Source organism: Onychostruthus taczanowskii, unplaced genomic scaffold (assembly GCF_017590055.1).
Source record: "Onychostruthus taczanowskii isolate IOZ18803 unplaced genomic scaffold, ASM1759005v1 scaffold114, whole genome shotgun sequence".
NCBI lineage: Eukaryota > Metazoa > Chordata > Aves > Passeriformes > Passeridae > Onychostruthus > Onychostruthus taczanowskii.
The window spans coordinates 220,793-244,504 of NW_024498074.1; the positions used below are offsets into that span (position 1 = coordinate 220,793).

General features: G+C 50.7%; 1 protein-coding gene across 4 annotated transcripts in view; it reads right to left on the reverse strand.

The window, feature by feature from the left end:
* The window catches only part of SEPTIN11 (septin 11), a 43,971-nt gene extending 23,799 nt beyond the window's left edge, over nt 1-20,172 (reverse strand). For all 4 annotated transcript variants that reach the window (XM_041427439.1, XM_041427438.1, XM_041427437.1 and 1 more), the window contains exon 1: nt 20,059-20,172. In XM_041427439.1, the coding sequence (XP_041283373.1) occupies nt 20,059-20,085 (27 nt within the window). In that variant the 5' untranslated portion in view covers nt 20,086-20,172. The remainder of the gene's footprint in view (nt 1-20,058) is intronic.
* Nucleotides 20,173-23,712: the final 3,540 nt, after the last annotated feature.

The following is a 23,712-nucleotide window of genomic DNA, read 5'->3' on the forward strand; positions in this document are numbered from 1 at the left end:
CAGCACATCTCCCTGAGCAGAGCAGACACAGAAAATAGCTGCAGTTCTGCACGAGGCCCACAGATACACATTCTGGAGGAGGCAGGAGAGCCAGAAGAACTACATTTCTAAACCTCTCCTCCACACACAAACAAAGCCAGCTCTGCAGCATGCAAGATGCCCTTGGAAAGCTGACACAACCACTTCCCACTGCAGCCAGGCCTCTGCTCTTGCTTTCACCCCTTCACCAGGATAGCTTCACCCACAAGGAAAGGAAGCCTCTGCTGGAGAGCAACAAGCCTGATTGCTCAGGCTATCAGAAGCAGAGCAGGCAAGTGATTCATGCTTTTGGTCTGGCAGAGCAGAAGTGTTGTCACAGCAAGGGGATGCCAAGTCAGATGGCCCTGCCTCTCCAGCTGTGAACTGCCATGACAAGCTCCCAAGCAATCAGGGGCTGGGTTTGATCCCAGCTGAGTCACCCCACTGGGAGCTGGGCACCTCGGGCTGAAGAGCAGTGGAAGGCTGACATGGCTCCACCCCAGAGCCCCCATGTGCACCAACGAGCCATGGGAATGCTGCAAGCACGGATTTATTCCTCCTGCCACATGACTCCTCTTCCAGAGGCAGCCAGCAGCGCTGCTCAGGTGCTTCAGCCCAAGTGGAAAGGCACCTCATCACCCTGCCTCACTGCCTTCTTCACAAGCACATCCCTCATTTGCCCTCAGATGAGCAGAGCTCAGCACAACTCTTCCCAGCACTGCACCTCAACAACCTGCTGGACTGAAGCAGCTTCTCAGGAGTCACTCACAGATGCCTTGGCAACCACAGACAAGTGGCAGTGTCTCAGCTCCTGACCTCTTAGAAGCACACTAAAGGAGTAACTGCTTGGCAAGCACCTCTCCTTGCTCCCAGCTTCAGGATCCATGGACAAGATGAGCACGGGTAAAACTGCAGCTCCAGAGACTCCTGCAGAGATCAGCCAGTTTGCACCAGATGTGCTGCTAGACTTGGGTGTCTGGATGTTCTCACACATCGGAGAGCCTGAGACATCCCAAAAGCAATCTGTTTTTTTTCAACTCTTCCTCAAGGCAGTCACGTCTCCTGTACTGAACCCTACGTTACAGGGCATCGTTCCCCTCCCTCTTCCCATACCATCCGTGAGCAGGAAGCAATTCTGAACAGCCAGAGCTATGTGCTAACCCCCACAAAAACCAAGGAGTGACATGAACAAATAAATGCCTGTTTCTTGGGAAATATGCTGATCACTTGACTTCTCTTTGCAGAGAGCCCTACAAGGGCATCCCACAGTCGATATTTCTTGGATCAACAACGATCTCAGAGCTGCTGTTATCACAGCTGCTGGTTTTAACTGCAGCAGGGGAAGGGAAGGGGTAAGTTAAGCAGAGACAGGCCCCCAGAGGCACAGCAAATACTACCTACCATCACTTGATATAAAGAGATTGATTGTCAGGCACTCACATCCCACCACTCTTCATTTTAAGGGGGTAAAAAAGCCTTGCAGAAGACAAGAATGGGTTTGCAGTCTCAGAACCCTTTCAGATCTCTTTTTCTTCACACATAGCTCCTGGCAGCAACGATTTCACAGGTCAAGCAATGCTGTAATGGATGCTCTGTGGCAAACAGTGGGTTTGGCTGGACAGGAATCAGTGAAGCTCTATAAAACAATTCAGCTGATGAGGCACGTGCAAGGAGAGTCAGCTCATTCCTCCCAAGCCACAACAGCTTGGCAGAGCCGGCAGGAATGAAGAGAAAGTTTTTCTCCTCCCTGGAGTCTGTGTGTGGATGGGGAGCTGGAGATAAAGGTGGGTCCCTGTATCACTCCTCCAGAGGCAACACAAAGCAGAGCTGAGTCCTTATGCTTCCAAAAGTGACTGGCAGCTGACTGGAAACAAAGCAAATTGCTCCTCTCCTAGGCAGGAAAAAAGCCCCACTCCCAAAAGGCCAAGGAGAGAGTTCCACAAGGACATTGACTGTCCCAGTCCCCAGTCTGCTCTCCTTGCTCAGGACTTAACCATGATGGTGGTTATTCCCCAATCCAAGCCCCTTTTGCTTTAAGGCTGCTGGCAAAACATTCCCCTTGGGCCCCTCCCAGCCCACTGCTGCTGGAGGCTGGGGGTCAACTTCACACGGCCTCCCAAGAGTTAAAGAAAACAAAAACCAGCCTCAAATTCGAGAGGGGAAAAAGGCTGGTATGCAAAACATTGAGCACAACCCCAAATATGAAGCAAGTGTTTAGTTATTTGGGGCCACACGACTTAGGAGGCACCTTTAAGAAATTCTAAAAGCTTTTATTGTTGTCAGCAGCTCAGACCAGCAACATTTTTGACTCATTACTAGGTCAAATCATCTTAGATACTGCATCCAAAGCCAGGGACCTCAGGGATAGTTTAGTCTGCTCAGATAGAAAAGCAGCTCAGGCAAGAGCAGGAGCACAGAAGCAAAGAGTAGTCAGGAGGAGACAGATCTATCCCCCTCCCAGAGTTAAACCCAAGAGCTGATGTCCCTGCCAGTAGGGTACCAAGTATTCCCAGTGCCTACGCCAGAGCCAAGCTCCCTGTTCCTAGTAACAGCACCCATAATTCTGCTCCCCTTCCTTACACAGGGTTAAGGGATGGCCAAACCCTTAACAGCTGGACAAATGGATTTATGAATAGTATGGGGAGAACATGGGAAGCAAGAGCAACTCCCTTCCCCTCCTAGGCGTGCAGGGATGCCAGAAGAAAAGGGCTGATAGCAATCAATCAGTTAATCAGTTCAGAAAGAGAGGAAGGACTCCTTGGCTGTTGTTTCAGGGGAAGATAACCATCAGTGTCACCAGCAGAGGAGGGGGAGTTCCTGGCTCCACCATGCCGCTGGCTGGCTGCGGGCTCGGGCAAATGTCTGCACAAGCTACTCAAGTCTGGGAGGTCCTTGGTTGTTGTTCTTCCCCCTCGCTTTCTTTTTTCGCCCCTTTTCTCTCAACAGGGAGAGCAGACCCCCGTGGAAGGCATGCTCCCATTCTGTACATTAATGTGTCAGTCAAGCCATGAAGATCTGTGCCTCCCTCCCTGCCACCAGCCCACCAGTGACTCACTGCTGCAGCTACCGGCCCTGAGGGATGGACTGCAGGAAACCATCTCCATCTTCCTGGATAAAAGCTGGCACCAGCTGCAGCTGCCTAGGGACACACAGCTCCTCAGCAGTGCCCTGCCCCAGCCCTCCAGCAACATCTACCACAACAGCAAGGAGCCAGGTCTCTACTCCCAGGGAACGCTGTCAGCAGAGCTCGGCCATGGTTGACTCCCTTGCTCATTAAACAGGGAGCTCACAGGAAATACAAAAAGGCTCTCCCTGAATATACTGGATTTTCTTTTTAATCCCCAAGAATCAGGACAGCAGAAAAGGTTATTTTGTGCAAGGAAGGCTGGAAGCAATTTGACCAACAGAGCACAGGGCAGCGGCAGATGGGGAAGGGCAGGTGTGGAACTCGTGCTGCCCCTCCTTGCAGAAAACAATGCCCCACAGATAAAACCTCATGGGACTGGGGAACCTCCAGCCAGAGGAGGCTGCCACTGAGACCAAGCAAGGGGTTCCCCCGAGCAGATGCTCCCAGAGACTTGGGTGATGTGGGACACACTTCCACAGGCAATAACACACAGGAGCGATGCTCTCTCCAGGGCTGCCCCCCTAAACGAAGGGCAGGATGACAGAGGAGCAGGCATCACAAGCCGGTCCCTGCTTAGGCACAGCCCACACACACAGAGCCAGCGTGCCCCAAGCTCTCCCAGCACGGATGCCACGGGGTGGGAAGCACAAGGCCCACCTCCTGCAGCACAAATACCCCGGTTTCCAGCGCCGGCAGCTGCGAGTGCCAGCCCCTGCCACACGGCAAGGACAGGCTGCCCGCCACCCATCCAGCCCCGCTCCTCCGGGACACGCCGGCGGGGAAGCGAGGGGAGCCGCTTACATTGGCAAGCTGCTGGAACTCGGCAGGAGCGCGGAGGGAAAAGGATACAGTTGCATTCTTCTGGAAAGAGGGAAGTCAGCAAAATCTGACAATTCAGGAGGGGCGGCACGGAGTGGGAAAGAGCATTTGTCTTCAGGCAAAATGTTTGGCTAAAGGTCAGCACAAGCTCAGAGCACTCGCAGTTCCATCTATGCCAAGAACTGACATAAAAGACATTTTCCTCCATAGGTTTCCAAAAACCACGGACCTTTCTATTTGGAGGCAAAGTGACTAATGCTTCTAACAGCCCCTGATGTCACAAACTGCTAACCAGCAAAAGAAAAAAAAAAAGCTGGACTTTGGGGATGATAAGGACCATATGTGCATTCCAGCAAGGCTTGTAAACTCACTGAAGGGGGGGGGAAAAAAAGGAGAGAGGAAGGAAGGGGAAAAAAACCCCAATGTGACAAACAAGAATGAAGACAATCCAAAGGCAGAGCCCAATGAGAACCAGATGCTCTCTGCTTCTCTGGCCTATCTCTCTCCTGCCAGGAGGACAACGTGCAACATTCCCTCTCTGCCCGCCTGCGCGAGGCTGAGGGGATGAAACGGGAGCTGCTGCTCCTGCCAGCTGCCCACGCCGACCCGCTGCTCTCCTCCCGCTTCAGAAGGCAGCGTGCAGTTTATTGCAGGTCCCCTGCCCTGTGTCTGCTGCAATGCCACACGCAGGGCGAGGCAAACCTACCCCTTGGAGCATCCCCGGCGTTCCCTCAGCCAGGCACAGCGCAGGGAGCTGCGGGTTCCTTCACGTGAGCCCTGAAACGCTGCACAGTGACAACACCCGAGTCAGGCTGGGACTCCAGGCCGGCTGACACCGGCCAGCACCAGAGAAGATCCAGTTTTGGCTAGACTTGAGAACTTGCCGCCTTCAGAGTTAAGAACAACTCCCATCGAAGGACAGAAGCCAGCTGGGAGACAGCAGGAAGGCATGTTGCTATATGGACATCACAAATACTGCTCTCTCGTTCTGTGAGAGAGAACTTTCAAAGTTCTTTGACTTTTCCAGCCCTTCTGGCTGCACAGTGCCACACCACCGCAGATATTTCTGTGAGAGAGAACTTTCAAAGTGCTTTGCCCTTTTCCAGCCCTTCTGGCTGCACAGTGCCACACCACCGCAGATACAGATACAGCCCAGCAGAGAGGGAAAACCCAACAGCCGTTTCCTTCTGGATTTCACTGTCATGCACTTAAAATAGCCTTGAAACAGCTGCACCACAGGCCATTAAGTCATTGGATCTATGCTTTGCTCAAAGCACGAGGCACAGCCCGACATGGGACCCAGCACAGAGGGAAGGGTGATACACAAACCCATGAAGATTCCAGTTACACCCACAGAGAGGAGGGAGATATCTGGGACACTGCCCCCAGGCACAAAAAGGCAGAATTAAGACAAACCTGGCAACAGAGCATCTGAACCCATTGCCAGGTCTTCCTGCACCAACTCCGGTCCAGTTAGGGCTGTGAACACAACCAGAACAGAAGAGGGATTTTGAGAAAGGAAGGCAGCCCACAGGGCTTGCTTGCAAAGCTCTAACAAGGCAGCACTGTTTCAATACCTGACTCACATTAAAGGCCCCTGGGACACAAAAAGCAGCAGCTTTCCTTGAGGTGGGGAAGGCACAGCCCAGCAGGGCTGCCTCGCACTTCCTTAACCCCATGTGCTCCTTCCCGAAAGGCTGCAGCCACACATCAAGGGCACGTTCTGTCAGCTCCTCTTCAACAAGCCGCAGGACTGGAAGGTGCCCCAGATCGTGCTCTGGGTAATTAATTATCCCTGGGACTCAGAAGCAGGATCCATGTTCGTACTGTGCCCTGCTGGCCTGCTCAGGGGCAGGTGGGGGACACTGCGGCTGCCTGGCACACGGACACACTGCCAGTGCCTGCCCAGACCCAGCTCCCAAGCAGGGCACCAGAGCTGTGCCTACCAGAGCACAGCTTCAGACCATTTATTTACCACTTCTCCTGATTCTGGACTAAAGAGCTCACATCCATCACAGCAGCTGTCCCCACACCTAAACCCTGAGGTAACACACTGCTTATCCCATGCACAGGTACCACAGCAGTGAGCATAAATGGGTCCTAACTCCAAACTAATCATCACCCAGCTCCTTGGTCAGCAATCAATCAATCAATAACGAAAATCTCCACAGCAGTGAATCACCCAGCTCCTTGGTCAGCAATCAATCAATAACGAAAATCACAAATACTGTTGGCCTTAGCACACAGTTTTTCATCTTCAGAAGAAGGAAAGAAGAATTAAGTTGGACTGAATCTGCATGCAGAGGAAAAGGTGAAGGTTTACTCAATCATTTGGCTAACAGTTTTGGAAACACTAGTCCACAGACTTTGAGCTCTCAACTACCTCAAAGCAATAAAGTTCCCCACTGGCCTCAGCAAGTCCTGGTTTTCCTGCCTTCAACAGGGAAAGCCAACACTCAGTTTTTATGAATAGGAGCAATTCTGTATTTCAACTGAATTACTTCCTTCCCTCCACCTCACTAACTCCAAATTTTTGTGGTTACCTTGAAAGACCATGCTTTGTCTTTCCAAAAAGCCTGCCTGGCCATAGTTTCTCCAGAGAAAAGGATATCTGACCTAGGTCTGCAGCACAGCCACAACACTGGGATTGTTAGGGGATGGGACTAGAAGGCCACCCTACATCAGGTTTTTTTATCTCCCTTGTGTTTGGCTGCACTGATAACTGCTACAGAAACTTCACGTTTCTGGAGCCAATAGACACTGCAAGACAAAACACATTTCTCACATGCAGCCCACAGCCAGGAACGTTCCCACAGTCCTCTCTATATCCATCACTTGCTAAGGGGCAGGACCACAAAGACTTGTGATGGCCACTGCAATCCTGGTGATGCTCCAAGCCATAAAGAATCCCTGGACAGGACAGCAGCAGTTACCCACCATACACTCCAAAGTGCCTGCACTCCATAAAGGCACAGCTAAATAACCATCTACAGCACCAGAAGAAAGGATTAACTCTCTACTCACAAGGAATCCAAGGATTAGCTTGACAGCTTCGGTTTTTGAGCTGGAGCAGAGATAAACCTTTCATTCCAGAGATTTAAACCAACTCCCAGAAGCATCAAGAGTCCCACGCTGCTCCGTGTTCTGGAGTTTATCTTACTCCTGCCCCCCCAAAAGGGCTAAGGCTTTGCCTGCATTCCAGCTGCTGGTGACAGAACAAGTCCCCAGCACAGCACAGGCCACCAAGGTCTCGGTCTGATGCAGCACAGCCCAGCTCCCTCCAGCAGCTGACCATCCCTGTCCTTGGCAGAACACATCCTGGGCCTCCCCTGCAAACACACCAGCAAGGAAATCCCAAGCCCATGGTGGCCTCCAAAGGTGGCTCAGGCAGCACCACCACGCTACAAGAAAAGGGTTTTTCCACAGGAGATGAGCCTGGGAACTCCATGCAGTGGGGAAGGATCTTCCCTTCAATTACAGGCAATGGCACCCAACATCAGGCTTATGTTATAAGGTTCTTTTGCAGGGTCCTCTTTTCCAAACACCTCTATAACTGGGGCAGCAATTCCTGGGGAAGAAAATGAAAAAGGTCATTGGTGCAGGCAGGATTTTGTTGTAAAGGCAACGAGGCCACAGCTGGGCAGATGCAGCAGCCTCCTGAGCTGTGTGAGCACAGCTCCCACCCCAGGGCTGGATCCTGGCAAGGGGCAGCGTGCACAGAGCTGGCAAACAGCAGTGTCACAGCACCAGGGATTGCAAGCAGGTTTAGAGCAGATTTATTAGTGTCATCCTAATAATGCAAATCGAGGCAGATGCAAAACTGGCATAAGCCACTGCATATGGAAAAACCTGCCCACATCCTCCTCCATCAATGCCTGTTACTAAAGCACAAGCCTGTACAGTCACCCTTTTCCTCCTTCCTCACTGCAAGGGCTTTGGAGGCTCCAGTGACAACTCCAAGTCCCCTCTTGTCAGCAGGTTCAGATGCTTCCAGCCCCTGAACCTTCAGCCAACTGGTAGTTTCCATAAGCTTAGCTTTTGTTGGTGAACAATTTTCCTTTCTGCTCTAGAAAAAGGGACATACATAGCTGAAACCAAAACAAAAAAAACACAACAATGAGAACAGTGTCTAAATGTACAGCACAAGGAAGTAAGCAAGAGAAAAATATTTTCCTTTTGGCTGTTGCTAAGTTTCATTAACCCTAACTATTATTTGAACATCAACATGTAGGAAACAACAAGTCCTAAAGGAAAGTACTAACCATCTTTCTACACACAAACCTACATTAGTGGCTACATTCCAGATGCTAATTAAACAAATCCTGTAACAATAAAATTCTCTTTGGACTTATACACAATCCCAAGGACTTGATCCAAAAATCTAACATCAGCTCTGTGTTTGATGCATTCTCCCCACTTCAGTCCCAGAACCAGACCTACCCTAGTTGCTACTTCTTCCCAAGTTCTCCATCCCAACACAGTCTCTGGCAGAGCTGCATGCTCAGCGAGCTCAGGGTGTGTGTCAAATCTGCAGAACGTTTGAGGATTATGTGGCATTCCAACCTGTCCACTGGAACAATGGGCATTTGTAACAAGAGAGGCAGCACGTTGTCCTTCACACACACAGCAGAAGCAACACTTGGCCAGGAAGTGTGAGGGAAGATGTTTTCATGGCTGGCAAAGGGGATAAGCTCCATGAGGGGAACAAGTTATCCAGCAGGCAGGCAGCTGCTCAGAGGCAAGCATTGCTCTATCATGAGATTGAGCCTAAAGGCATGAAGTGCAAAGAAACGCCAGGTAACACAGATCAAATCAAAACATTAAAATACAGCAAATCTCCTTGGAGCCATCTGTAATTTTCTCAAATCCACAAAGATCCTCACAGGGAAGTGGTGCACATCAACTTCTGCAGAGTGAAGGTTTGCAAAGGGCTAGCTATCTTTTAAGGTTCCCCTCAGCTGTGAGGATACACTCTGTTATTAAAACCAGACCTCAGAGATGTTTTCAGCCCTGCCACAGACTGGATGGATGAGCAGAGAGCAAATAAACCACAATTAGTGGGAGGCAGGCACCGATCCTGCCCTGTGCCCTGTCCAAGGCTTCCCATCCGCATTCCGAGGCTCCCATGCACCTTTGTGAGCCGGACCTTCGGCTTCTGCTATCTCAGTCATCCTCCTGCCGTCCCAGTGTCGCGACAGTTTAATTAAAAGCAGGAGCCTGAAAAGCTGGAAAGGGGCCTGGAGTGCTGCTGGGCTCACATCCGGCTCTGGAGTCTGGTGCTGGGGAAAGGCGTCCCTTCCTTGGCTGCAGCAAAGGCGCCCGACACCGGCTCCCAAGCCAGGGGACAGGTCTGGAGTGGGACCCAGCTGCCCTGGAGCTGCAAGATCAAGTGACCTGGCATCTGCCCAGACAGTCCAATCACCTGGAACAAGGAAACTGTCCTCCCAAACAACAAAGATGCTGCTAAGGCTGCTTGGGAGAAGCCTGCAGCTAAAAGCATCTCCCTGTGCTGCTCCCCGCTTCTTGTTCGGTGCATGCAGCAGACGCATATTTAATGCATTTCTGCTACTTGGGAGCGTCCTGCTGAGAGCCTAGCGCAGCTCTGCACAAGGGCCAGGCTTTAGGAGCTAAGTGGGACACTTCCAAACATTACCCTGCACTAATCCAATGTTATTTTTCCCACAGCAGCCCGCCGCTCACAAGACCGTTGGCAGAGGTTTGCAAACCACTGGCATTCACCCGCATTCTCTGGAACAGTGTTGCTCCAAATTCATAAATTATTCCATACGCAAGCTGCTGCAACGTCCATTAGCTGTTGGAGCAGTCCTGCTAGAAGGTTAAACTGGAGACAGTATCCACCCCCACAGATGGATTCATGTTGGCCAACACATTCTGCTTCCACTGTCCATCCCAGTCATGTTTGCACTTCAAAGGGAAAGCAGAAGCAGATGGATTCAGACTTGATTTTAATTTCTGCCCTCCTGTCAAGGCTTGTGCTTTAGCAACCCATGCTGCTGCTTGTAACAGAGCAGCGTTAAATGAACCCCACACTCCCAGTGATGTTCTTCCTTACACCCCAAAAGCAAACAGATGGAATTCTCTGGAATGCTATGCTTCTGGACAGTCCAGCTGCTTGGATTTCTCCAGAACAGTCAATCCAAACTCCTGCAACCTTATGAGTGCAGATGATACATATTGCACTGCTCTTGGTTGAAATCCATAGCTCAAGGACAGCTTCTGGAACAGAACATTTTGCAAGGCTGTTTCTCTGAATAACAATAAGCAAGAGGATCTGCCATTAGCTCGCACCTCCCGCGGTAACTTTTCACTGTAGCTTTTTGTGCTCACAGACTTCTCATGCCCTTGTTCCCCTCAACTCCTCTCTTTCCCTGGAAGCACCAGGACAGGCAGTCAGGCATCCCTCCACCAGCAAGGTGCTGGGCTGTTTGGCCTGGCCAAGCCCTGTGCCAGCATACAGCAGCTCAGAAGGACTGTGACACATGAGCAGGCTCTGCTGCTGCGCCGGCTTCAGCTCCTGCAGCAGCCCGGCTGTGAGGACCTGACAGAGCAGGTAAATCCTGCCGCAAATTTATGGAGCCAAACCTAAGGATTCGGGAAGACAAACACGCCCCAAGGCAAATGAAGGCTGCTCCAAGCAAGCGCTTCCTGCGGAGGTCTAGGGAAGATTAGTTCACATGAAGGAGCTCCTTGCTCTGACATGCTCCGTAACTCCAAGTGCTGCAGACCCGCCTGTGCCAAAACTGGGGCACAATTCCCATGTGTGGTGCACGTTTTTGCCCTTGGCTCCAGTTATTTAATGAGATACCAAAGCAAAGGATCTGCTGCTGCATATCCTTTATTAAGATTGCAGTCTCCACCTCCACATTGCTCAAAGCAGGTGATGCACGAAGCCACAAGCAGCCCTACCTGGGCTGCTCATATTCCAGAGCAGCTGGGGTCTGACCTGCTGAGGAACTCGGGAAGCCTTCAAAGAGGAAGGCTAATGCCCAGCTCTTCCTCCCACAGCTGCCCAGGAGAAGGAGCTGAGTCTGTACATGCAGCATGAGGGCTCCCGTGTCACAGACCAGCACAGCCCAAGAGCCTGCACCCGGCCAGCAGCGCATGCCAACCCCAGGAGAGTCAGCGCAGGCTGGAGCAGCCCTTCCTCAGGCGCTTGATGTCTTAATTCACATTTTCTCAGGTCACTCAGTAGCCCCTGAGGGTGCCAAGTGGAGCATAAACCTCACGAGTAGGCTTGCACTACCTTCCTACTTACACAGGAGGATGGCACACATCCAGCCATCTCCATCTTCCTTCCACCCAGCACCACTGAACTCTGGACCCCTATCCTCCTCTGCAAGGCACGGCACCAAAACGGGAAAGTGAGTCTCGAGTCCTGAGCAGCTTTCAATTGCCAAGATGTTTCAGCACACACCGCTCAGAAAAAGATACATTTACCACAGCGTGGATACTGACAACATCCACACACCCTTCCCTCGGGACTCCTTACCCTGGATTTTACATAGGGACCAACCACCTACTTCATGCCAGAAACATTTTCTAGCCCGCGTGAACTTTATAGCTCCCTTCAAACTGAAACCAGGACAGCACATAAACTGTATCACAGCTAGCCTGGATTTATACTTCTGGCTTTCTGGCTCAACCCACTGGAAGAAATCATCAGGTTACTTGGTTAGGCTATGAAAATCCTACTTTCCTCAGGTTATAGCAAAATCCTGTAAAGCACATCCCACTGGAAACTAAAAAAAAAGCTTTTCCGAGCTCCATTCCTGGCAAAGCCAAACCTAGAGGAAATGTAGCTGTGTTCAGTAACAGACAGGAGTCACATGGCAACCCACAATTTCAAATAATGTTTTGTTTAAGCAACAAAACACCTCTGGCTTTTTGTTTAAATGGTTCTGGCCTCCACCAGAGAAATTAAGCATCTCTGAGGAATGCTCTATGTGGCAATCGCCCTTAAGTGCACTCAGGCAGACCCAGAGAAACAAGGTCAGAGTTACTCACGCTGCTCACCTTTAAACCCTTCCTCCTTATTGTTACATCTCCTTGAAAACACAACTTGCATATTACCCTATTTGAATAGCTATTTTCTTGAAGGCAGTTTTAATTAAAAGCATTAATCTGATAATGCCTCTGTGCCACAAGAGTTCACTCGATTTGGTGCAACAGGGCGAGGTCTGCAGAGGTGACTAAGGTGTGCTATTAATTCTCTGATCACAGCTTGGCACCTCACTAAACAAGAGAGGGAATTATCTCCTGCTTTACACACAGAAAACAAAGGCACACCAAGACAAAGGCATTTGCCCAAGACCACACACCAAATCACAGGCCGAAACGCTCGCGCATGTCAGTCACACAAACCCGAATCTTAAGTGGCTCTGCTAATTACTGCTCTAATAATTAATAACTGCTCGAGAGGCCGAAACGCTCGCAGCATGTCAGTCACACAAACCCTAATCTTAAGTGGCTCTGCTAATTACTGCTCTAATAATTAATAACTGCTCAACTGCAAATGCTGAGTGGCAGGAGCGCTTTCCAGCCGGGTGAATATTCAGCTACCTGGAAACACACAACCCGAGGTCCCCTGACAGTCCCGGTAAATCACACGTCAGAAATCCACGCGAATCGTTCCGATTGCTCAGTGACCATCAACTGTGCGTCCCAGAAGGGGAGGCACTGCTCTGACAAGTTGTTTATTCTTCTACTTTCAGCCGGGTGCTTTGTAATTCAGAGCATCGGGAGAGTCTACCACAGCCTCGCTGAAGAGCTGCCCCACAGCCCAAGTCCACACTTGTCCCATGAAGGCTCTCCCCAGCACCGAGAGCTCCAGGGTCTGGTGCCACTTTTTGCCCCCACTGGACACAGGGACTTGTGCTGCAAGCACCAAACCCTTCCCTCTCCCAGAAGAATGAGCCAGGCCTGTGAGAAAGGCAGGAGCATGTCAGGGCTCACTTGAAGATTTAAGGGAGCAGGGGGAGAAAAGAACTGACATAAATTAGGTCAAGTGCTCCTGAAAAATGCCAGTTCCTTTATATATAGCGACAGCACTCTGATATCTTTTAATCTCAGCTTGCTATTGTCAGATATTAGCTGAAATTCCCTGCTTTTGCTCCGGCTGCCATATTAAAGTGCCATGTATTTAATATTAATGAGGCAGATGAAACAGAATGAGACCAGGCTGGCATTTTCTGTGATAAAAGACAGCTTGTGGCGGAAAAGCATTCATTTAAAAGCACTAGGGATTTCTCTTGGCTTGGAAACTACATACAAGACACAGGAGGAAAACAATAAAATGCTTTTCAAATTTAATTAAAAATCTTGATCTCCTGATTCTATAGGTTAGCAAAGGCATAATGGTTGACTGGTTGTTTCTGCTGCCAAGATAGCTACAGTAGCAGGGAGTTGAGTTACCTGGCCAGAATTATGGGGAGCTTTAGCTAAACTGCTGAAACAAGACTTGATAAATTACTTCCCCACCACCTCTCCCCTCCAGTGTCCATACCCTTGTGCTTACACTCAGGCAAAAAATCTCAGGGCTCAGAACCCTGTCCATAAAAGCAAAGGTATAACGAGGCCTGCCACAGGCCAACCCAGACATGAAGCAGATTTGAAGGAGGAAAAAGCAGCAGCCAATGGATGCGGTGATGAAGTGGTGTGATTTGTCACCAGACGATATCACAAAATCCCTTCTCCTCTTGGGGCCTTGACATGAAGATTTGAGGACTGTGCATATGTTCAGTCCCAGATGGCTGTGTTAAGCCTTATAATCACTCCCAGCACTCACAGGGAGCAATACCTGCTCGCAGTATGACAACCTAATCTTTTCCCTGCGAACCTCGGAAGAAATGAGTACTGCTCCCAATTATTTAATTCCGCACTTGCTGACAATACCAGCCTTGACACCTCAAACTAGGAACAAAACAACAACAAAGACTATTGAAATAACATGAGCCATGCTGTTCCTGTGTACCTTCATACCCAAGAAATGTAATCATACCAACTAAAACTAAAGGAGACAGAGAAAAACCTTTAATCACAGATGAAGCAAGAAAAGGAAAACCCAACCACATGTATGCACAACCCCTTTACTGGCAACCCTGTACATTTCCTAGACACATCCAGGGGATGTGGGGAAAGCCATGTTCCTGCAGGAATGAGTGTCACCCATAACCTGGTACCTCCACCTTCCAGGCTGCAAGTTTATCATTTCCAAGCTAGTCTGTTACCTGCCAAATTTTGTCCCAGAAAAATCAAGCCAGGACCATCAGCCTGGCATTGGCCATTCATCTGAAAGCTGCCAAAAGCTCCCAAGCTGACCCAGATCAGAGGAGAAGGGTTTACACAGGGACTGAAGGGAGACGATTTGTGAGTGTCAAAACACAAAGATGTGTCTGTGGCTACAGGTGGGAACGTCTATCTGGGAGGCTGAAAGCAGCCCTGCAATTCCACCTCTACTGCACTGTACTCCCTTGGGAACCCCTCTCCCTGCAGAGCCACAAGCCCACAGGGTCACCAAACAAGCCATCTCCCCAGCTTGAGCCTTTCTCTACGGGAACCCCTCTCCATGCTGCCCTGCAGAGCCACAAGCCCACAGGGTCACCAAACAAGCCATCTCCCCAGCTTGAGCCTTTCTCTACAGACAAAAACAGAGCTGTCACCACCAGACTGCCAGAATTCATAATTCGAGCCAAGTTCATGCGCTTACACAAAGCACTTTGCACACTTGGTGCATTCAACACGTCTGGCAAATAAGTCCTGCTGAGCCTTCTGCTTACACAGGACTTTGTAATTGACTTTGCACCCAGTGAAGCCACCAGTGAAACACCCAGACTGGGCAGAAGACCTTCAGATCCACAGACAGCCCAAAACAGCCCAGAAAGATAATTAAAAATATCCCGCCCAAGAGCCAAAACAGTGCCTCACTTCCACACCCATCACGTGAGAGAGGTTAATGCAATTCCTGAATGAAAGTCATGAGAGGCACGCAGATTTCCAGGAACAATCTATATTAGAACTCCTGCTGTGCACAGGAATCAGCTCTCAGGAGCCGCTGGCAAAGCGGGGGCAGCAAGAGTGGCAAAACCAAAATGTTTTTAAACCAAGTCTTTTTCTATTAGCTTGTGCCAAGTATTCATGAGCAGATCTGGTAAAGAAATAACCCACAATTACAGTACTTCGATAACATATTTCCAGCAGCCAGATCCCATCTGAAAATAAACCCAGAAACAGAAAATCCAATTAGACAATAGAAAGATCTAAAGAAGCTGTAAGCTCAGATGGAAGAAATCACCAACTCCCCAAAACAGCACCAGTCTGCTCTCTGATGGCACCTTATGTGGGATGCTACCACAGAAAACAAAAACCTTAAGCCTGCAAGAAAAGATGCAGCTTCTTCCTATTTGCAGACACTTCAACAGCTCTAATTGCAAACCCAGATCTTAAGCCCTTGTTGCCAACAACACGGGTGCAGCCTGTATTTTTAAGTAAGGAGTCCCAAAGATAGCTCTAGACTCATAAATCACCGAGCTCAGCAAAATACCTGTACTAGCAGGGAAAGGCAGTAATGGCCTTAGGACTACAGCTTGTGCCAGTAGAGCACCACTTAGATGGGATGAGCAGAGCGCTCCAAAGAGGGAGGAAGTTTCCAGAAAGGCTGCTAAAGGAAAACCATAGGGAGCTGTTCTTCCTTCAGCACGTTGTGCATGGCCAAGTGGACCTTGCCCACACCCCCGTTCATCCCACCTGCCCAAGCTGTGGACAACAGTTCTGACAATAAAGTCCTGGCCCACATAGGGTGCAGAGGATGGGGAAATGCATCCAGATTGGAGGGAGCAGCCAAGAAGGGGCATCTCTTGGTCCCACTGCGTAGTGGACACAAACAAGGACTTACACTCCATGGAGCAAGAACAACATTTGGGGTAAATTTCCATTAAGGCCGCTGTGAGCTAAGAGAGTGAGAGCCCGAAGTGGGTTCTGTGTCTCTGCTCCAGAGCCTCCTCCAGCAGCAGCAGTGCTGAACTGTCCCCGTGCCGCGGTGTTTGTCTGAACCATTATTACGCATCGCTTCCTCCAGCGGGCTGGAGAGCTGCTCACAGAGCTGGAAGTGAAGGCAGCTCCACAGCGTACCTAAAAAAAGCTTCGAGTACTATTGGGAGGCTTTTTTTGTTTATTTTTACATCACCTGGTCGCATCCAACTGTTCTACGCTGAAGCTGCTTCAGTATCTTGCCCTGAAAGAGCCCCTGCAGCTCACAGGACTGAAGCCTAGAGCCAAACCACGCCAAGGGCAAGGCTGGATGAAGCTGCAGCATTTGCCAAGCTAACAGAAGACCCTGTGCCCTTGGCATCTCTCCTGCCAAGCAAGCACTGAGCAGCCTCACGCCCGTGCTCCCAGAATCACCTCGAAGAGCCACAAAGAGCCACAGGGCTGCTGCAGGAGTAGGAAGGGGACATATAAAACATGCCTCAGCTGCACGTAAATATTTTATTCCTCAGATTCATGCTTAGTCAATCCTCATCATTATTTTAGGGGCCCTTACTCATGCACTAAAATTGCATCCCCATCATCTCACCTACACAAAGCAAGGCTTTTCTAAGTATCTCAAGAATCTGACTCCAGCTCAGCTCATTCACACTGCAAAAGCTGGAGGTCCTGAGCGTGTGGTGGGCTCACACACAACCTGCCCCATGACCCAGGCTGTGCTGAAATAAAAGCAAGGAGGAGGCAGGTTCCCACCATTGTTAACATCAACAGGAGCAGAAAGAATTGTCTGAAACAATTTCCTACTGAAAACAAGGCAGCGAGGTGAATAAAGGAAACAAAAAGGTCACAGACTAAAACACAGTCCTGTGTGCACCACCCAGGGCTGCTTCCTTGGTGCACACAGCTTAGCCAGGCCAGGCCCAAAAGCCCCACTTGGCAGCAGCAGGCAAGGAAGCCAAACCCTGTGCCCTGGCCACCTCAGCAGCCCAAGCAGTGCCACCCACCAGGAGCAACAGCATCACCAGGAGGAATCTGCAGCCCCACAACACAGAAGCGTGGGGTACTCCCTTCCCTGGTGCCCACCTCTTGTCCCCAGGCAGCGGTCCTGGTGGCCCTTGGCACGCAGCAGCACACACAGGTGAGGCTCTCTCCAAAGGTGCTGCCCCCAGCTCTTGCTGAACCCAGTGGGTGTCAGCAAATCTGCTGCTCAAAGACAAAGCACAGAGGCTTCAGCCCCGCTCTACCTTCCCAACTCCCTCTCCTTCCTTCCCTCCATGGAAACCAGCAGTCTCTCATTATCAAGTATTTTTAAAACAGATTGAAGAGTAAGAATACATTGTGCTGTTTTAATCTCTCTGATAACATGTTCTATGGTTCCCATGCAAAATCTGTACTCCAGCTTCATTTTCTCCTCAGTTTTTGTCAGACTTGGAGAGGAGGGTACACCAAAGCATACTTTGAAATGAACACGAGTCTCACTCATGTAACACAACCAAGCTCTGGTCCTGCACACATTTAGGATAAACACAAAGAGAAGGGTAGGTAGGCCAGGGCCCTCTTCCATACTCACATCTACGAACAAACCACCCAACACTGGTCAAGATGCTGGGAATTAATCCAAGAGGAAGAAAAGTGTCCCCTATCCAGCACATCTCAACAGCTTCCAGACTGGAAGTGGCTTATCTCACACTGAGCCCAGATGACCACAGCATCCTCCCAGCCTGGTGCATGTTTAAGCACAGGCATGGATTTCATCAGCTGAGAGCTCCCACGGCAGCTCCCGGCACCCATCCTGCCAAAACTTTGCTTATGCATGCCTCTACATTTGCATGCCGAGATCAGACTCCATTAAGTCAAACCAAATTACAGGCAGCACATTACACATGTGCCTTCACATCTGTGGGATCAGGGCCTTAAAAAGAAAGCCTCCCATCCTACCAAAACACGCCCTGCTCGGCTACAATTAAACACAGACACTTCAGAGCTGTTTGCTCAAGTTATTTTTCTATGCATACTTTTGCAATTAACATAATGTCATATCCTGCCAGGACGTAAAAGGTTGTGACTCAGGAATGTTATCATCATTTTAGCTCCAACTGACTTGCTTTTGGTTTCATTCCTTTCCTTTTTCTTTTCTCCCTTCCTTTAATTTTCCCTCCAACAAGCTGCACGCCACTCACAGCTCCACTTCATCATGTTTTGTAACAAAGTTGGAAAGGCAAACGTTCACCAGTCTTGCCTTGCCCTAACATATAATTAACTATTCCTTCCAACTGCCTGCCGCCCTCCCAGCAACACAACAGCAGCATGCAAAGTGGGAGCAGGGAGGATTAGATAAGGAGGTACATAAGAGAGAGCATGCCCAACACCTCCTGAGCGCCAGGCCACCGTCCTTTCTTCTCTTATCACCCCGAGATAAAACAACTCCCTTGTCCAAAAAGCACGGATTCCGGAGGATGGAGGGTCTGCCCAGCAGCTGCTTGCGAGGAAGCTGAGTGCCCTCCTCCTTCCCTCTCCTACACGCTTCTCCCATGCTGATGGATGCTTCATCCCCCAGTCAGTCCCACTGGGCTGGACTCAGCAGTCCACAGACAAGAATTTGGTTTAACTGGTACAAAACCCTCTGTGGATGTGGTTCCGGGATGGCCCTGGACTTGGATTCCCCAAAATAACCCAGGAGGCTCAGTAGCAGCACCAGCTCAACATAGCAACAACCAAAAAAAAAAAAAAAAAAAAAAAAAAAAAAAAAAAAAAAAGAAAAAAGCGCCAAACACATTCACAAGAACAAACAGCAATCACGTCTTGCAATAAGCCACGTTCCTGAGCCTATTTACGCTGCAAAGTTACTGCTCCACACAAAGCCAAAAGGCTCTGCTTGGCAATTCCCTTCAGCTTGCCGTAAAAACCATCTGAAGGCATGTTTTCAATGCACATTCTTACCCCGAAAGACAAACTTCAATTTCTAAGCATGCTTTAGACCCCAAGATAAGGAAACATTTCAGAAGAAGCTTTACAAATGGCTGGTATAATTTACAGGTATTCTGTTAGGAAACACCAGCTCTTATTTTGCTTAGTAGCATAACTTCCTCACCTCCAGTAACACCATTAACCCCATCTCCATACATTTGCTTTGCCACATCAGAGGAACCATACAGCCCCGCAGATCCACAAGCACATAATAAACGTTAAAAGAAACTGGTCTCATCCTGAAAGCAGACCATTTTCTTATTTTGAGAGGGAGTCACATGCAAGTCCTCCACTCATGGGCAACTTGTACGTTACTCCCAAGCACTGAAAAAGTTACCGGGAAGTCGGTCAAGTCTCTCCCTCCCCTGGCCGACAATGCACAAAAGCGCATTCAGTCTGGTCACGGTGGAGTTTCATTCGCGTTTCTGCAAGCTGGACGCAAGAGAGATTTCCTTTTCTTTTTCGGCATACTTAGTTTTTGTGGGTTTGGGGTTTTTTTTTTTCCACTTTCTCCCCGTCAGGGGGAAACCTTTTGTCTTTCTCACAACGAACCTAAAAACCCTCTCGTCCACCACATCCCCAGAAAAAACGGTCACGCTGGAAAACGCAGGACACGCGTGTCCCAGGAACACTGCCATGCCGGGACTGCCGCGGCGTCCCGGGCAGCGCGGGCCCGTCCCGCCCGCCGGCTGCCCACCCGCACGGGGCACAGCCCTTCCCATCCACGGCCGGCGGCGGGGCACAAACACCCGCGGCAAAGGCACCAACACCTCAGCGGCGGCGGGCGCAGCCCAGGAGCACCCCCGCCGTCTCCCCGTGCCCGCGGGGCTCCGGGAGCAGCTGCCCGCCGCCGCCGCCACGGCTCCGCCGCAATCACGAGCCGCGGCCCCAAAACGGGGCCAAAAAAAGTTTTGCGCGGGCTCCCCCGGCCCCGGAAAGGGGCAGAGGCGGCGCGCCGCGGCGAGCCCACCGTGCCCTCCGGCATCGCGCTCCCGCAGCCCCCCGCACCCCTACAACCCCCGGCAAGGCATCCCCGGCGCTGCGCCCCTGCAGCCCCCGGCAGCCCCGCCGCCGCGCTCGGGCGATCCGGCCCCGGCCCCGCGCCGCCCCCCGGCCCCGCGCACCGCCGGTCTGCCCACGGCCACGGCCATCGCGGTGCGGTGTCTGCGCTGCGCTGCCGCCCGCCGCCTCTGCGCTGCCTGCTAGCGCTGCAACATGGCCACCCGGCGGGGAGGGCCCATGCGCAATGCAAAGGGGCCGGGCGGCGAGGCGGGACCCCCCCGGCCCTCCCCCGGGGCCGCCGGGCAGCGCGGGCGGAGCCCCGAAAGTCGGCGGGAGCCCCGGGGGCTGCAGTCGGTGCCCAGCGGTAACCCCCCACTAATCCCTCTCCCTGCTCACGCCCCCCACGCCGGGCCGCGGTACCCGGCCCCTTCACCCCGAAGGGTCTCTCTCGCCCGCCCTGGCAGCCCCACAGCTGAACGTAGAGATCCATCTGCTCCAGAGATCCTTGCAGAGATGGCCAAGGAAGCGGCCAGCATCATCCTCATACCAGCAGTTAGGCGAAGAAGGAGCGCAGGGATTCAGCAAAGAGGTCTTTCTAACAAGGAGGCACACAGGAGCCCTTAACTCCCTTGTATAACAGAGGATAAAACCTGGCACCTCATTCCTCTTGTTTCTCCGAGCACTTCTCTTCTGTCAAACGCATAGACACTGCTGTTAGCAAACTTGGTATACCAAACAGCAGCCACGGTGGCCAGTTGCTCTCCCATGCTGCAGCATATTGTCACAGTTGAGACAGCCACAATACTCAGAGTGTCCCCACACCACTTGAGAGGGCTTCAAGCATCTGCCCTTCTTGTTCTTTAGCCCAGCCTTGTACACCCCTCACGGTTCATGCATTGTACCTGTGTGCCCTCTGTTCCCTCTGGTGGCTGGTCAGTGCCCCTGAGCACTCCATGGCTCGTCACCTTCAACAACGTTCAGCTGTGCTGCACAGCTGCGGCCCATTGGGGATGAGGCTGGGCTGCAGCCCCACTCCCAATTCCACAAACTGTGTGCCTACACTCCCACTCCACTAAACGACTTCCAGGGCTAAAGACAAGCATAGCTGGCTCCTTGCCACTCCAGCTGACAAACACTTAACACCCTGGTGTTGAGCATGAGATCCCTTTATCTAAAAGGAGGTACTCTTAGGGCTAAGCTAAACGTGTCTGTTTGCCAATCTTGGACCAAGGCAGTGATAAAGAACGGGCCCTACACTGCTTTGTGAGACATAAACCCCCAAAGGACTGCAGAAGACAAGAGAGCCTATTTGCTGCACACATGAAGGATAGATACACTGAATTATGGACACACACCAGAGCTCTACCACCAAGTAAGAAAATCCACAGAATCACAAGGAAAAAGCCAGCCAGAATAAAAACTGAGAGCACAAATAAATGACCCAAGGTAGCAGTAAGCAAATAGAGCTTCACAGTACACTCACCATTTCTAGTCCCTTCGATGTCAAAGCTTGTACTTTTTCCCTCCAGAAGCCATTTCTGTATGGCTACATAATAGCACATCACTGTTTGAAGAAGGCTACGGAGTCCAAGTTTCTCCTTCCTGCAGCTTTTATGATCGTGCTTTGAAGAACTCAGGAGCTGATTATGGAGAGTGGTCACCCACACCATCTCCTGCACCCCCAGCCTGACCCAGAACCAAAGGAAGTGCACTACCTGACCCTGCTCCCCAGCCAGCAGCTGAGGATCTGCACCTGGCCAGAGCCTCAGCTGGGCACAGGTGCAGCCCCCACCAGCAAAGCAGCAACACCAACAGACATGCAAGGCTGTCTATCAGGAACATTTGGCAAGCATAGCTGATGCAGCGCTTCCATCACTCTAACATGTTAGGTGTTAATGCCAAGATCCGAGGGAGGCTTCAGCATTAGACTCATTATTGCTCTTGTAGCAAATTCCTCCTGCACGCACAGCTCCAGGTGAGGAGGCGCTGAGCCAGCCTGCGCCGGGAAACGCGCCCGGACCAGTGCAGCCTCTAGTGGAAACCTGGTGATCCTATCTCAAGAGCTGCCCTTGTGGCACCTGTGGGTGAGGCAGACAGAGCTTCCCCTCGTCTGGATTAGAGAGGCATGATACTCCTACATCAGCATAATTCAACCAACGTGAAAATCTCCTGTGCTCATAAAACCTTGATGTGACTCACCCTGTCCTTCCTTGGCCTGGAGCTGGGAGAGCTGTGGCCGCATTTCCTCCACGATACTCACGCACACACATCTTCATGGGTACGGCCATCCGTGCTAAAAGAGCAGGGAGACAAAAACATCAGCACAAAAACACGTTTTGCCATCTTCCCAGAGCTCAGCTAGTGCAGCTCTGCAATCACTAGCATTGAGCACCCTGTTCCTCCAAATTTCACACCTATTGCTAACAAATTAACACCCAAGCAAAGGGAATTGCCAGCCCCTCATTCCAGAGACCCCACAGGAACTGTTTCAATGTTCCCAAAGACGTTACACATGATTTTGCAAAGCCAAAAGACACAGACTATCACCACTGCATTTCAGCAGGCTTCAACCCATACAAAGTAACAACACACCACATCCAAAGGCTTCAAGCATAGGTCTGCCTTGTTCTTTAGCCCAAACTTTTACACCCTCATGGTTGATGCACTGCACCTGTGTACCCTCTGTTCCCTCTAGATTGGTCAGTGCCCCTGGGCACTCCATGGCTTGTCACCTTCAACAACGTTCACCTGTGCTGCACAGTTGTGGCCCATGGGGGATGAGGCTTTGCTCCCAATTACCACACAGCTTGCCACTGTTTTTTATTTGGACTTTTTATCTTAGCAATCTACCCTCAGTTCTTATTTGTGATCACAGTTACAACCATTACACTCCATTCATTTTCTCTCAGTCATTTCTGCTGAGAGCACGCTGCTAACAAATGCTGTTGTGACTGCCATCCAGGGCTCATCAGAAGAGGAGGGAGAAATGTATTCATGGTGTGGAGAACAGCACCAAAGGATATAAATAAAATAAAAAGTAAAATACTAACATGAGCCTTACCCTCTCCACAGCACCTGCACCCTATCCAGATGAACACGGCTGATGGGATGCAGCTTGTACACAGCATCTATTGCAATCTGTGTCCATGGTTTGTTGGGGCTGCACACACTTGGCTTTGCAGCAGGCTGCAGGATATTCCAGCTGCTTACATGACAGGCAGCTAAAAATATTTATGGATAGCCGGGAGCCTGCAGAAGAGATGGCTTGTGAATTGTGACTTAGGGCCTGATCCAGACCTCTTTAAAGCCAGGGAGCCTACACTGAGCTCAGTCTCTCCATTCTCTGACTGTGAGACAGAAAATCCAGCACACCTTCTCTCTCACTTTTATCCACTGTTCAGTCCCCAGACTGCTTGGGGCAGGGGCTGTCATTTGTGCACAGGGCACTGATCTTACCCATCCCTCTCAGCTGTCATGTACACACTTGTGGTATCAGCATGGGCAGTACAGAACAAAGTGAGATCCCCACAACAGTACAACGTGTGTCCAACCTCTCTCAGCCATGCAGCAACTACAGAGATGAGATGTGGTGAGATAGGATTTGACTGCAGACACTCGTGGTATTTGTGTTTGGTTGTTGTACATGGGTACGATCACACACACTTGTAATAACAGCTACCCCACAGCACATTTGCGAATCTTTATTGCCAGTTTTCCTAAGTTCTCCACCACAGAGCAGTTCAGGTTGGGAGGCACCTCTGGTGTTTAGAGATTTC